This window comes from Danio aesculapii, chromosome 3, assembly GCF_903798145.1.
Source record: "Danio aesculapii chromosome 3, fDanAes4.1, whole genome shotgun sequence".
NCBI lineage: Eukaryota > Metazoa > Chordata > Actinopteri > Cypriniformes > Danionidae > Danio > Danio aesculapii.
This window is the reverse complement of record NC_079437.1, coordinates 22,288,491-22,305,006: the sequence shown is the minus strand read 5'-3', so window position 1 is coordinate 22,305,006 and position 16,516 is coordinate 22,288,491. Positions and strand designations below refer to the sequence as shown.

Here is a 16,516-nt window from a genome sequence, read left to right as displayed (position 1 = left end):
CACAGGCACAAGTCATCCTAGTCTTAGATCATCAAATCCTACTTGTAATTGTAATTTCTACACTTATCTGTGTATGTTCTGAACTAGTGATTATGGAAACCTTTTAAATAATTTCTCTTTAACATATACATCATCACATTATTTAAAATAACTGTGCATTTGAATGTATTTTCAAAACACAAATTATTCCTGTAATGGTAGGTTTAATTTTCAGACTTGAACATGAAAAATAAATTACAAGAAACATTTATTATATTATTAACTTTAGAAACATTGCTTTATATTTCTAGATATTTAATTATGAAAAAAAATGTGTATAAAAGCACCAAACACAATGTTCAGCTAAAATGACTTTGAAAACCTATACAAATGTAAAACTTGTAGGGGCCTGAAAATGGGTCAGCAAGTTCAAGTTTTTGAAAACAATACCATTACTGTCACTGCATAAACTACTATATATATATGCATATATATATATGTGTGTATATGTGTCTCCACTCTATAGGTATGTGAGTATAAATGTCTTACTCTAAACATTAGATCAGATGTGCTTTTATTGTTTTTCCTTCCAGAATTTAAAATTGTATCTACACAGAGAGAGACACACACACACACCTTTAACTATCTACTCTTGCACATTTTTACACACATCTGTTAAAGTGCTGTCCTATCTGTCCTCTGTGTCTTTTTCCTCTCAGTCTCCTTCCCTGTAGGTTCTCATGACTCAAGCCTGTCAGGATCAGTTCAGCATCAAAGTCTTTGCTTAGCATTGCTCTGTGTTTCAGTCTGACACACACTTTACACGGAACATGAGAAATCTAATGCAAAACAGCGGCTTTACAATCAGGACAATTGGTAAGGGGTGGGAGTCAATTCCAAAAAAGAATCGAGAGTCAATTTGAATAAAATGTATGTGGTGTGTGTGCGTTCTCTTTGTATTTGGTGTGAACCTAGCTTTATAAATTTCCTAATGAATATGAGACAGTTTCTTCTCAAGGAGCTTCTAGTGATTATTGGACAGGAGGTGACAGGAGCTTTATCTGGTGTTTAACTCATATGAACATTGTGGCCTGCGGGAGCCTCTGTCCTGAACCTGTAAATTGTCAAGCGTCTGCTGGAATAAAGATGTTAGAAGTTGACAGACATTGTTATTTGTGTCCAGAAATGTCGACTGGTCTGAAATAATAACATCTTGTACGTGTTTGGATGTGTAATTGGAAAGCATTTGGCACATTTTTCAGTGAATCAGATTATGCTGATGACGCTTTATGCTTGAGGACAGAAGCTGCATTTTCATCATAAATTTAGACGAATACATTAAATATGATTTGGGTGGACTTGTCAGAGCATTGGAGGTAAAAGAGTGACCTTCAAAAGAAGGCTGAAGAGGTCTTCTGGGAGCTTTGTTTGTGATGGCAGGGTGAAATGTGACACACGCTGCATTTTTAATGTTTGGCTTTTTGTAAAACTGCCTCAAGCTTCAGAGAAGCGGGTTAGGAGGTGAAGTGTGATGCATAAATTAAAAGTAATGTGATAATTAATCTGTTTATCAGAAAAATCTCCACCAAAACCAAAGAGTCACATAATTATGAAATGCATTTGTTAATTAATGATTTTGTTTAGATGCTATTATTGTTTTTATTTTTTAGTACATTATAAATATTTAGTATATTGGTTGTTTTTATGCATCTACATTTTTATTTTATTTTTAGTTATGTGTAGTTTATGTAGTTTAGTACAGTTCAATATAAAGTAAATAAATATATATGAGCAATATCACACAAGTAGCAGTGCGATGTGGCTGTATATCGGCACTGGTGGGAGGTGTGCGTTAGCAGAAGGCTGCAGGCCGAGTGCCTTAGTGTCCCACCAGTGCTGATATACAGCCATATCGCACTGCTACTCATGTGATATTGCATCTATACAACAGTTTGATGGCAAAATCGTGTATATAAAAAAGAAAATCAAACACAGAGAGTCTCAAAAATCCTTTTGTATGAGGAACTACTTTCTTCCGCCATTCATTCAAATCTGCAGCTGACGTCAGAACAGCAGAAACCGTTGCTACTTCACCAATGCCACTTTAGAGTTAGTATTTGAATGATTCTCTGGTGTAATGTCGCAAGTGATTACAAAACAGGTTATTTTGCTCACATTTGAAGATTATAACGCTGAACTACATGAAGTGCCATCAGTCTACAGAGACGCTTTCCCAGTATTTCTCTGTTGCAATCGGGAGATCACAATAATTAACCCCGAAAAAGCTAAAGAAACACAATCATTACCTGATTACTGTTGTGTTTGTGATAAGGAAAGACGCCAAATAGATGCAGGCGTTTCTTCTTTGCCATCTTGTGGATGGACAACGTCAACCTTCTTTGCTCTGCTCAGTATGACAGGCTGATAGATGCCGACGCGCTGTCCCTCTGAAATGATAAATATTTAAAATAGGCATCACTCTTATAAATAAACTGCATAGTTGGAATCTAAACAACTACATTCTTGCCTGAAAAAGCCTCAAAAATGTGGTCAACCGCTGCAATATTTATCAAACTGTTGTGAGTTTATTGATCTGCTGTCACTCTGTGGGCGGAGTAATACACAAGGGTGAGGAGGCTCTAAGAGTTCTGATATTTAAGAATATCACAATATCAGATTCGAGAACCAGACAGAATTGTAAACGTTTTATTTATCTGATACTTTTACTTAATTATTTGAATAGATTTAGTTTCTTAGTTTTAATAAGCATGTATACGTATACACACCTCCTTAAATTCAAACTGTTCATTATCTCAAAAAACCTCACTTGGCTGCAAACCTAACAGTAGTGTTGCACGATTGCCTAATGGTGACGTGTGCAGTCAGACTGAGCTCATGCTGAACTGTGCATCTGCAGATCATTACTGCTATTGGCCGATACACTGGCACTGAACCCCTCTCTCTCTCTCTACCTCTCCTTCATCATCTGTATTCAGACACTCATCCCGACAGCATGTAGTGTCTCTAGCATTCTCCCTTCTCACCTTACCTGCCCCTCTCTCCCTCTCCCTCTCTCTCTCTCTCTCTCTCTCTCTCTCTCTCTCTCTCTCTCTCTCTCTCTCTCTCTCTCTTTACCAGACTTGTCCAGGTTCACACAGATCCCCCATCATCACTGTTCACTTCTCTCGCTCGCGTGTGAACGTCAGGCTTCAGCTGAGTGCAGTCAGGAAGAGACGCCTGGCTGAATCAGTGATGGCATGATGACATGTTCTTACATAACTGCTCCCTTTATTATTCCCTCTCTCTCTCTCTTTCTGCAGATCTGACCTTCCTTCATGAGAGCTGTAAGACTTTCCATGGGGAGCTGGTTAATTTTGAGAAGATGGTGAGTTGGCATATATTATTATGTAATGAATAATGATGTGTTTACATAAATAGCAGACACATATTCACCCAGTTACCTAAATGAGGACATGCTTGACAGACTTGATTGTTTTACTAAGCTAATCGGAATCTTAAAGGGATAGTTCACTCAAAAATGCTCAGTTTTAGGCACTCTAAGATCTAGGTGACCCTTTTCTTCAGGACAAAATATAATATGCACCCATCCGTGAAACACTTCACTGTCCGTAAACAAAAATCGGCACACTGCCAATACTGCTCTCCAAAAATAGAGTTTTGCTTATTTTAATCAATTCAATTCACCTTTATTTGTGTAGCGCTTTTACAATGTAGATTGTGTCAAAGCAGCTTCACATAGAAGATCATAGTAAATTGGAACAGTGTAGTTCAGTTTGTAGTGTTTAAGTTCAGTTTAGCTCAGTTCAGTGTGGTTTAAAAATCACTACTGAGAGTCCAAACACTGAAGAGCAAATCTAACGATGCGCAGCTCTATAGATCCCGAACCATGCAAGCTAGAGGCGACAGTGGAGAGGGAAAAAACTTCACTAAATGGCGGAACCAAATACGCAGCTCTACAGATCCCAAACCATGCAAGCTAGAGACAGCGGAGAGGGAAAAAAAAACTTCCCTAATCAATTATGTGGCAGTGTGCCAATTTTTGTTATGATAGCAATTTTGAGAGTACATACAACAACATTAATATCAATCTCTCATCATGCGTGAGGAGTAAAGTACATTGGTAAGACTAATTTGATGGTCCCTATTGCACATTTTGTTGACTAAAAGTTGCATTGCATCACTTCTCATTTGAGTATTAGTAGACTGTCTGCTTAATATCTGTTGATTCTGCTCCTTCAACACATTTAACTGACTAAAAGAAACGTTGCAAGTACATGTCAACTTACACTAACCCTAACCTAACAGTCAGTGGTGTAAAGTAACAAATTACAAATACTCAAATGACTGTTATTGGGTCGTTTTTCTCAGTATTTGTAATTTACTTAGTAGTTTTAAATATGTACACAAAAACAGCAAACATTTGTTTTAGAATGTACATGTTTAATGATCATTTTTTTATAACTAGATGTAACCATGCAACTATTTATAAGTTTGGGGGAGGGGAGTTGAGGGGTGTATATAGGGTGGTTCACCCAGGGTGCCATTTAAGCTAGAACCGCCACTGCTCCCACTGTAGAATTTGATGAATGAACATTATTTTGATACTGTGTGTGTGTGTATACTGTATTCATTCATTCTTTCTTTCTCACCAGCACAAAGTGGCAGAGATGGTGCGCAGCATCAGGCGGTATCGGAGCTCTCAGTTAGGTATGTGTATTCCTAACACACACACACATTCATACACAGACCTGTCAAACAGAATTAGTGCAAAAGAAGAGCATGTCTCCACCCGCCAACATAACAACATACCTGCACAACACACACACACACCTGTCTGAGTGGATTAGTTGTAGGAGCTGCAGCTCCACCCTGCCACTGCCCATCTGTTGAGGACAGCCGAGCCCCAGGGCCACGAGCCACAGGCCAGCACTCCAACACACATAATACACACACACACACACACACACACACAAACACAAACGATAGGTTTTCATGTTTTATGGGGACTTCTCATTGGTGTAAATACTGAATAGTCTGCATATTCTGTCCTCTAACCCCAACTTTACCTCAAGACCCAACCCTCATATATGAATCTGCATTTTTTTTTTACATTTTCAGAATACTTCATTCTGTAAGATTCATGAGACACTTTCAAAAAAAAAAAAAAAAGAGAAAACACACAAAAGGATCCAGGTCAAAAATATTATAATTGATGCTTGTACAAATCTACATTTGTTGACAGACAGTTTGGGCTACTTATCAGAATTATGGGAATTATCGGCCTAACAGTATTTAATCAGATGAACATTTTTCAGTCTTATGCCTTACCCAGAATATAAAATTACATATAAATACGTGTGGATCATTTACTTTAATTATCACTATTGGAATTTGAAGAGACTTTCAACCAGCACAACCAAAAATGTTTCTCAAGACAATCACCTACTGCACCTTTAATATTTTCGCCATTTTTAGCTTTGGTTTTATCATTAGTTCAGAATATGGACCTGTTGCATTTCTGTGCAGATCTTGGACATTTTTCATTTTTTGAGTTATTTTTCATTTGTCAGCTTATGATTTACATTTTATAGTTCCACTGCTTTGGAATCTCAACTCCCTAAATTCTCATGTGTATCAATCACACACACTAAGCATGTTTTGTGTAGTACTGCTGTTGTTTGTTGAGGTTCAGTCTTTAGTTCTGCTTCATCTTGTGTGTTCAAAGACTGTCTGCACAACATAACAACACTTTTCCCTTCATCTTGATTCTGCGGTTTGTTTCAAGATTGCCATGCATAATTTTAGCATTATCGCCATCGTTTTTAACCACCATTTCTGTGATCATCAAGTAGTAAACACAAGTAAATGTGGTTGAGGAACTTGTGGCAATTGGTTAACTATTAAATAAATTGAGCTGAATAAGATTTTTGGATTAAAATTTCTGTGTAAAAGAGATGATAATGTTTTACAACTTAACTGTCATTTGTTGATGACAGCTAGTATATTTATCTGCAGACATTGCTATCAGAGATATTGTCATATTGTCAAATGACATGAAAAAGAGAACAGCATCTTTTTAATCATCTTTTAATGAATGCATTTTTTTCTTCCCCTCAAATGCACATTAGCCATACCTAAAATATATATCTCTGAACGTTAAAACATCTAAATATGTAATACCTTTGTTGTGAAGCATCAGTTAGAGATTTCTGTTCCAGCAAAATCTGGGTTTGTCTTGCTGGAAAGTAATTTTACATTGCGGCACATTAATGGGTTATTCAAATAAATTAGCATATTCATACAAATCAGCCACTAATTTACCAAAATGTAACAATTAGATTAACAGTATAATATAAAAAAAAAAAAATCAGAATAGAATAGGATTTGTTGCCTGATGAATTTGTATATGATCAAAATAGACAGTCTTTATATTTAAATAGCTTTTTTTGTGTGTAGTTTAATATTGACAGGCTTTTATTCATTTCATGATTTAAGCTTTTCTTTGAACCTATTCATTCACCATTTGCTAAATTCTGTGACAATCCATATTATACAGCAAATTAGCACTGGGTAATATGTCAAAAATGCAAACTCAATATTTTTTTTCCATATTGAACAATAACAATAAATATCGATATAAGTTGTTAATGCTTCCAGCTTTAAAAGTTATTATGCCAACAATGACTGATGCAATACTAGACGGTTCATTAAATTACAATTTTACATATTTTTTATTAACAAAAACAGATTACACGTTTGTATTTTTTAAAGTCATTTAAAAAGACTAATCAGTTGAAGGTCTGGCATTACGAGGTAAATTAAATGTGTAAACATAAGCAAAAATAAAAAAAATACACTACAACTTCCAGCAAGTCCAAACAAAGGTGGTAACAAAAATTCAGTTACCGTCACAGTCCTAGTTGTCACATATTGCTGCTGTGTGATTGGCTCTTAGATCAATATCGAGTTAAAATGTCCAGAGCTTATCATCGTTATCGAAATAAACTTTAGTGCAATTCGATATGTTATCGTTTATTGGCCCTGCTCTTTAGCAAATGCTGTTTTAAACATCACTAACAAAATATACTGCTGTGAAATGAAGAGATTTTTTTAAAGCAAAAATTTTGTAAAATTTTTAATAACAAAATGTATTTGTCTTTGCTATGATTATAGTACATTATAGTTTTATGGATATTTTGCAAGATAACAGTATTTAGCGTAAATTGCATTAAATTAGATTTTTCTGCGCCATGTCTTTAAAATATGGAAATTAATTTTACCCCAGTATTTTCAATGGAATTTCTGCACTAGCCTGCTGCTAATGACGCCTGTGTTTAAACAGTCTTTCATCTTTTTTACACTTTAACAACCAAATGGAAACTTAAGTCTATTTAACTGAACGTATTTGAATTACATTTCAACATCAATGCTGTAAAAGGAACCTTATGAAACTAAAAATAGTCACATAAACCTTTCACCGGAAGGTCATCATTGGCTGAAAAATACTAGCTATGCATATAGCCCAGGCAACTCATTGAACAACAGTGTACTGTAGACAATTGGGGGGAAAATCTCAAGGGGCTAATAAGATAATAATATTATATATTATAAAAATATAATATAATAATGCAGCCAAACTCCAAAATTCAAAGTTTTTAAAATATTTCCCAAATTATGTTTAACAGAGCAAAGAATTTTTTACAGTATGTCTGATGATATTTTTTCTTCTGGAGAAAGTCTTATTTGTTTTATTTTGGCTAGAATAAAAGTAGTTTTTTTTAAAAACCATTTTAAGGTCAAAATTATTAGCCCCTTTAAGCTATATATTTTTCGTTAGTCTACAGAACAAACCATCGTTATACAATAACTTGCCTACTTACCCTAACCTGCCTAGTTAACCTAGTTAAGCCTTTAAATGTTACTTTAGGCTGTATAGAAATGTCTTGAAAAATATCTAGTCAAATATTATTTACTGTCATCATGACAAAGATAAAATAAATCAGTTATTAGAGATGAAATAAAACTATTAGGTTTAGAAATGTACTGAAAAAATCTTTGTGTTAAGCATAAATTGAAAGATAAACAGGGGGGCTAATAATTCAGACTTCAATTGTGTGTGTGTGTGTGTGTGTGTGTGTGTGTATATATATATATATATATATATATATATATATATATATATATATATATATATATATATATATATATATATATATATATATATATATATATAATAAATAAGCAGCATAAGAGATTTTAAAAACATTAAGTGTATTTATAACCTATGCATTAAAAATACTTTGTTAATGTTTCGTATGAGCTGTGCGCAGTATCCCAGGGTTTTTTTTTTTTACAACTCTCTCAGAAAATAACCCCTCTCAGCTATTATGCTAGTATGATTCTTTTATCAGTGCTTTGTTCTCGCCTGTCAGTGAGTTGAAGAGCAGCAGCAGGTCTTGTGCGTCAGGACACTTATTTTCTCCTCTGCTTGTGAATGAGGGCTGTAATTATCAGAGCTCATTCTCTCTCCATCTACCTGACTGGACTGCCCTCATCCATTTCCATTAGAGGGATTGATGCCCAGCTGAGCGTATGCTACTTTTCACTCTGATGCATAGAAGAGGGCTGCCTTGTTTTTAAAGAACCCAAAGAAATTCACTCAGATGCAGCAAAATCAGGCATGCATCTTGTAAGCTAATATTTGTGTTTATCAGCCGCCGTCGCCTACATAAGCGAACTCCATTTGCAATGACATTTCCATGGGTGGCAGAGGCTCATCTGGTGACGTAGCGAGGCCAGAGGCCATGCATTTCAATGGACAAATTGCAGCCATTGACATTTGTAAGACCAAGCACAACTCCATTTCCCTGCGAGCGTCTGTGTGAACTTTGGGGAGCCGCTGGGATGTGAGATGTAATGAGTCTGTAATTGTCTCTAATGCGCTCCTGCTGTCAGAGAGTCAAAGGAAAGACGCTGATGATCTGTGACGATAGGCGAGAAAAATCACTTCACACAAGACATTAAGGAGAGGAAGATTCTCATTTCACTTTTAAATTCAATATGAAGAGTAAATGATCTGGGCTCTGTCGTCCGCATATTCTGTTTGGTCTTTTAGGAAATGTCTGAGCAGTTGTTGCATTAGTGAAACATTATTCCATTAATTCTCCTGAGCTGTGAAAGAGTTTACTTGGCTATTGGGAAAGTTATTTTTGTTAGTCAATCATTTTGTAATATTTCTGGAGTCTCACCAGGACTGTGTATATTTAATCCAGGGTTTCAGCAGGTTTCATCCATTCAATTTAAGGCTTCTAAAGGCATTTTTAAGACCATTATGAATGAAATTTTATGCTCGTATAAAGCTAAACACTAAGGAATTTTTTTCAAATGGCCCAGATGGAAAAGAGTTTTATTTGCCTGATATATATATTTAATTGAATAAATCTAATAATAGTAATAATAAATATATTAATAATAAAAAAAATAATATTTAATTTATTACTTAGCTAAATATTGTGTAAAAACAAGCAAGCTCTACTATAATTTTATAAAAACTGTAGTAATCTAAATTTATGCTCAACAGTCTGTGCAGGTTGATGTCCTCAGCAGTAAACACGTGGTACAAATGTTATTGTAAGGCAAATGATTAAACCATTATAATAAATAATTATGGTAAAATTTTGATAAAATTAAAAAAAAAATGTTTTTTGTAGATGAATTGTTGGTGATTGTATGGGTGTTAATGGCCAGATTGGGTAGCTATACATGAACGATAAAAAATTAAGACCTGTTAAAAAAAAAAAGGTTTAAGCTACAACCTACCTACAACACTGTTTCAGTAGATTTAACACTTTTTAAGGCCTAAAATTTTATTTTGAGATTTAAGACATTTTAAGACCCCGCGGAGACCCTGTTAAAGTACAGGACAATAGTAATAGTTTGAAAAGATTAAACACATTTATGTTAAAATGTTATTTGGAAAAGTATCCTGTCATGGCAAAAAATCATTTTTAGCATCACTTGACACTTTACAGATCTGGTACCCAACTGTTACAATATGTCCGCACATGCACGCAATAACACACACACACAATTGTATGTGCATGCATATGAGAACCATATACAGTACAGTTAAAGTCAAAATTATTAGGCCCCCTGTATATTCCACCCCCAATTTCTGTTTAACGGAAAGATTTTTTTATAGGTGAAGTCAGAATTATCAGCCACGCTTTGATTTTTCTTTTTTAAATAATTCCCAGATGATGTTTAACAGAGCAAGGAAATCTTATTATTATTTGGTTTATTTTGGCTAGAATAAAAGCAGTTTTTAAAAAACACTTTAATATTATTATAAAAATATTATTAGCCCCTTTAAGCTATATATTTTTTCGATAGTCTACAGAACAAACCATCATTATACAATAACTTGCCTACTTACCCTAACCTGCCTAGTTAACCTAATTAACCTAGTTAAGCCTTTAATGTCACTTTAATCTGTATAGAAGTGTCTTGAAAAATATCTAGTAAAATATTATTTACTGTCATCATGGCAAAGATAAAATAAATCAGTTATTAGAAATGAGTTATTAAAACTATTATGATTAGAAATGTGTTGAAAAAAATCTGCTCTCTGCTCTCTGACTTCAGCTGTAATAGTTTTAATAACTGATTTCTTTTATCTTTGTCATGATGGAAGGACATAATATTTGACTAGATATTTTTCAACATTCCAGTATTCAGCTTAAAGAGACATTTACAGTTTTTCTCAATTGCTTTGGCTCAATTCTCAATTGAAATATAATTTTTTTTAAAACAAGAAGTTTAGATCTCTGAACTATTCGCTTATTGTTCACTTCAGAGTGGCATTTCTTATTGATTTGTGCAAATAGAAAGTACAATTGTCTGTAGTTTGGACAAAAACTAATTGCTTATGGCTTGTTGATCAAAACTGATCAGTCGATTCTATTTAAACTGTCAAACTCTTCACAAATTCGCAATCACTTTTCATGGTGTAAGCCATCACACTCAAAACAGGTTATTCAATTATCAAACATTTATACACGCACATGTTTACACCATAAATATCTGTTATTGACAAGGCAATTGGAAGAAATGTAATCTCTGACAAGGCCAATAAGAGCAACATGGATGATATCTTGTAGTTTTTTGTGTGCATTTGTGGTAACAAAAGAAATATGAAATATACAATAGAGTAATTGGACAAGAAAGATTGCACTTTGCATGTAATAACAAACAAATTACAAGTACACAAATAAATGTACTGTATAAATACAAATGTTCATTTATTTATTTTTTCTATGTACTATTGACTCTTCTGAACAAGTATCAGATTTTTTTTAAAGCTTAATTTTCATGGTTGGCTGTGATGGTAAAAAAAACAACTAAAGATTTGGAGCAGTGTGGCTCACACTAAGACAAATACACTTTATGTTTTGGTGGCTTTGGCCAAATTACTGACCCAATAACTTGGTTTTGAATCATGAATGAAATGTTTACTACATTTTGCAGATATGCAATAAAGTTCTGAAGTTCCAGCAAACCATTTTGAGATTTGCAATTGCAGTTTAGAGAATGTAAAGTCTGTTTGGAAAAATGTGCCAAATCAACTGAGAAAAACTGTAAAGGCTGTAACTAGGTCAATTAGACCAGTTAGGGTAATTAGGCAAATCATTGTATAACGGTTTGTTCTGTAGACCTTTCAGGAAAAAAAAAATTGCTTAAGGGGGCTTAGAATATTGACCTTAAAACGGTAATCATAGAATCATTTTGACTTCAACTGTATATTTAAAATATAAATATTTTCACAATGTTCTAATATTACTACTGGGAATAATTTGTCAGGTGCTACTAAAATGAACCAATTTAAATGATAGTTAAGAGTAGTTTACATTAAATTAAAATAAATCTAATTTAGAAAAAAAGGCAGATTTTTGGCATCGCATGATCCTCTGCTCAGTTGTTTAGCACAGTTAATTCTGTGAGCGAGTTTAGATGATGAGCAGTTGGTCTTGTGAACCTGCAGTTTTAGTCCTGCCAGAACTTGATTGACAGCTGAAGCTGATGCAGAGGCGGAGTGACAGTTCTTTCTAGAGATCAGGCAGGACAATGTGCAGCTATTCATAGAGCCTGAAAGATATCTCTCTCTCTCTCTCTCTCTCTCTCTCTCTCCCAGTTTTTTTTTTTCAACTCCCTTTCTTTTGGAGAAGTGTGGTTAAGCTGTGTGTGTGTGTGTGTGGTCAGCTGGACATGAGTGTTTGACATCACATGAATGCGAGTCTCTCAGCTCAAACACGCCACCATGTGATCTGACACTGAATCTCACACACACCTACTTTACTGGAGGGTGCTATAATTCCACAGAAGTATAATTCTATCAATTCTATCATTCAACATTATCATTTATGTTGTTTTTCTTTGTTCTTTTTTATGTGACTCTTTAACATAAAAACTGTTAAATTTGATGAATGGTTCATTTAAAAAGAAATGATAAAACTCTTAAAATACAGCTCTACATAAAATAAACATCAATGTGTATAAAATGAATATAAGTGTGTATATACAGTGCTCAGTATATATAAGATCACCCCATACAAATCTCTCTTTTATATTCATATTTTAATAGGAAGCTACACAATTTTACATTTGGGCATAAACATTAGATTAGATCAGTCAGTAATGAAGACAAATCTGGAGCTTATACAACAAAATAATTTGATAACGGTCCAAAAACTAGTACAGCCAAATTCATATGTTACAGAAAAATATTAAATACAAAGTAACAAACAATAAAAAAATCAAGAAAAGCTGAAATTTTGTAGGTTGTAATTTATTTTTGTAATATTTTGCTTGAATTAAATTTTCTCTTTCCATTTCTAAATATGTTTGGTGACTAAAATATTATTTGAATAAATATATCTGATTTTTGATTAAATGCACCAAAATACATTGCCTATACTCACTGAGAAATGGATAAAAATATTCATTTTCAAAATGGAGTGTACTCAATTATGCTGAGCACTGGATATAGACAGAAAACAACTGAATATACTGACTTGCATTTGAATGTTTGGATGTTTTTCAAGCAGCTCCTTTAACCGATGCATTTTTCTTGCCGTCCAACAGCTATGGAGGCCGAGCCGTCCCCTTCGCACCTCCAGACGAAAGCGTACGTCCGGCAGCTGCAGGTCATCGACAATCAGAACCTGCTTTTTGAGATGTCCAGCAAACTGGAGCCAAAAGACATGTGAAGGGACCTACAAGCCATATCTAGAAAACCTCCAAACACAGACACTTCATTCTCCATCGTCACGGATCAAGCCAGCTGGGCTGTCAATCATCTCAGGCTCCGCCTCCGCATCACAGATTGACGAATCGTGTCCATGAATTGTGCTTTGAGTGAGATTCTGTGTCAGTGTTGATTATGAGCATTCATTATTCGCCATATCTGGATTCGTTTTTCAGACTATTTTTCTGCTGAAGGGAAACCTGTCCTGATTGCACTGCCATCAGTCGAACTGAACCAAACTGGAATAAGCTTATTCATATTATGTTCAACCAGTCATCCGGGCCTTCAGAAACACTGCACTTTTCCAATAGTTTTTTTTTATTTTGTCCATTCTTAAATACATGAGACAATCTGACCTGTGGTCTTCCCTCGTCCCCTGCCAACACTGGCACTTACTGCACCCCTGTGCAAACTGGCCTGCAGTCATTCAATGTTTGTGTTCTGAACAATATGGATCCCCAGCCATCAAAAGACGCCCAATCCAAGACCAGCTCCACTAACCTGAAGACAGAGGACATCGGTGAATGTAGCTACTGAGCAAACCACTTCATGTCAGCATTCATCATGAAAACCAAACAGCCCATATACAGTGCTCAGCATAGAGTACAGCCCATTTTGAAAATGAATATTTTTCTCCATTTCTCAGTAAATATAGGTAATGTATTTTGGTGCATTTAAACAAAACAGATTTATTAAACAGATATATTTATTAAAATAATATTTTAGTCACCAAACATATTTCAAAATTGAAAGATAATACAATTAAATTCAAGCAAATATTACAAAAAATGAATTACGACCTACAAAATTTCAACTAAATTTTTCATTTTTTTTTTTATTTGATTTTTAAAAAAATTTTTAGTTAATATTTTTCTATAACATAAAATTTGGGTGTACTAGTATTTGGACTGTTACCATAAGTAATTTTGTTGTATAAGCTCCAGCTTTGGCTTCAGTACTGACTAATCTAATGTATATGCACAAATATAATAGTATAGCTATTATAAGTATAGCTTCCTATTAAAAATATGAATGTAAAAGAGAGATTTGTCAGGGGTGTACTCATGTATGCCGAGCACTGTGTGTGACAATATTATTTATAAATCACAAAGCAAAGGAACTGTTTAAAAAGCGAAGCCAAAAATGATTTAAATGTGAAAACTGAAAGTATAATAATAATTTATTCATTAATCTATCTATCTTCTTATTTAATGTTAGATATTTGTACAAAAAATAGATACACAATGTAATATTTTGATATTTCTAATTTGAATTACTGGGAGGGGGAAAATATACACAAACATATCTAAGGTTATCCTGTTAAACTGAATCTCCTGATATGAATATTTGAAGGTTATGTAATCTGTAGAAACAAAAGTGATGCATTTATATAGACATTTTTTTTAAAAACTCGAAATCCCAATTAGGAATAATAATAAATTTGATTTCTATCTTTTTAAGGATGTTAGATATATGTGTTGGAGTCTAAACAAAATCATATAGTACTTTTATTCCCCATAACAAGTCTTCATATTCCCAATTAATTGTCATACTGGAGTAAAAACAAAATGAAGCATATTTGTATGCATTTGTACTGGAGAGAAAACAATATAAAACGTTAATATAGATGTATTGACTGACAAGTCTTACTATCCTAACATTCCTAATTTTAATTACTTTTTTGTGGATGTTTAAATATTTGTAATAAAAATAGACAAAAATTACTTACTCTTAGGGGGCAGCGGGGACAAAGTAACATGGGACGAATGTAACAAAGCGATTTTCTCAAAGCCCTGACAGCTTTTTTGCGGGGATTTGAAATTACAGGAGTTTTCTGATGAAGTTTTCCGGTGTAGAAGACATTTAACGTTCTCTGCTCTTCTAAAGGTTAGCAACAGACCAAAAAAGCGGTAACACTATTTTGATGGTCCATTTGAGTATTAGTAGACTGTCTGCTTAATATCTGCTGATACTGCTCCTTCAACAGACATTTAACTGACTATAAGAAACTTTGCAAGTATGTGTCAATTTACACTAACCCTAACCTAACAGTCTACTCATAATCTAATGAGAATTAGTTGGCGTGTAAATGCAATGTAACAAGCGGACCATCAAAATAAAGTGACCAAAAAAACTGACCAAATGCAGTATTTGAACTTATTTTCAGACAGAAGCACCCAAATTAGTTAAACATTTTACTTTGCTCTTGTGTCGAATGCTAAAATGAACACTCTGAAGTGTACAAGTGTTGATTTCTCCTAAAAGCTGAAAGTCAAAGTGATCTCTGTACGCGATGCTGGTCTTGGATTGGACTCTCTCAGGATCTCCTCCTGAGGTCACACACGGGACGGCCTGTAAGGCTGCGCTGTACATACCACATGTAAATAGCAAAAATAAATATGAATATGACTCTATTTTATGTAAGAGCTATGAGATGGACTCTCAAGAAGAATATTTGTTTTGTAAATCTGAGACAAACAAAAAAAAGTATGTGTACAGTTTAAAAGGCGACGAGCCCGGACAGAGTCTGCGGTTTGCCATGAAAGAATTGTATAGCATATTCGCTGGTTTCGTTGTTTCGGTTTGATATTATTATTTCTTATCCATTACAGATGACTTGTACATATCCTCTGTTTTGGTCGCATACGTTTCTTTTGCGTTGTCTGTCTGCGATGGATGGATTTGTACAGCATGTCGGTGGTTTAGTTGGATTTTTTGCTGTTTTTATTTGGTCAAAGGTTCTCATTGGTTTTTTTAGTTGATCTTTTTTGAAGCGGGTATTCTCTTGTTGTTTTTGGTTTTGTACAGAAGTCCGTGTTTACAGTGCGATTCTCTGAAACTCAGACGTGTCCAGTGAAAGGCACGGAGGGCGGGGCGTGTAATGCTGCCGCGCCGCCCACTTTTCTTGACGCGAGTCAAAGATGCATCTAAAATAAAGCCTCTTGTGATGAGCACTCGACATGTGTGTTTGTGTACATGGGTTGAATTTAGAATGCTTAAACCGAGAGCAGATATGATACTGGAAGTATGAGTCTCACTCGGTTCCTCATCAATAAAGTATGAATTTGGTCTCAGCTTGTGCTGCAGGTATTTTGGAAATATAAGCAGCAGCCATGGAGATGATAATAATAAATATTTAAAAAAAAAAGTAATAATAATAATAATGGTAACACTTTATTTTGATGGTCCATTTGAGTATTAGTAGACTGTCTG

The 16,516-nt window shown here is 34.4% G+C and overlaps 1 protein-coding gene across 1 annotated transcript in view; it reads left to right on the top strand.

Annotated features, from left to right (window-relative positions):
- The window catches only part of rapgefl1 (Rap guanine nucleotide exchange factor (GEF)-like 1), a 78,251-nt gene extending 61,989 nt beyond the window's left edge, over positions 1–16,262 (top strand). Inside the window, exons 14-16 of the mRNA XM_056453376.1 lie at positions 3,300–3,364; positions 4,653–4,707; positions 13,141–16,262. Coding sequence (XP_056309351.1) covers positions 3,300–3,364; positions 4,653–4,707; positions 13,141–13,265 — 245 coding nt within the window. The 3' untranslated portion in view covers positions 13,266–16,262. The remainder of the gene's footprint in view (positions 1–3,299; positions 3,365–4,652; positions 4,708–13,140) is intronic.
- The last annotated feature ends 254 nt before the right edge of the window (positions 16,263–16,516 follow it).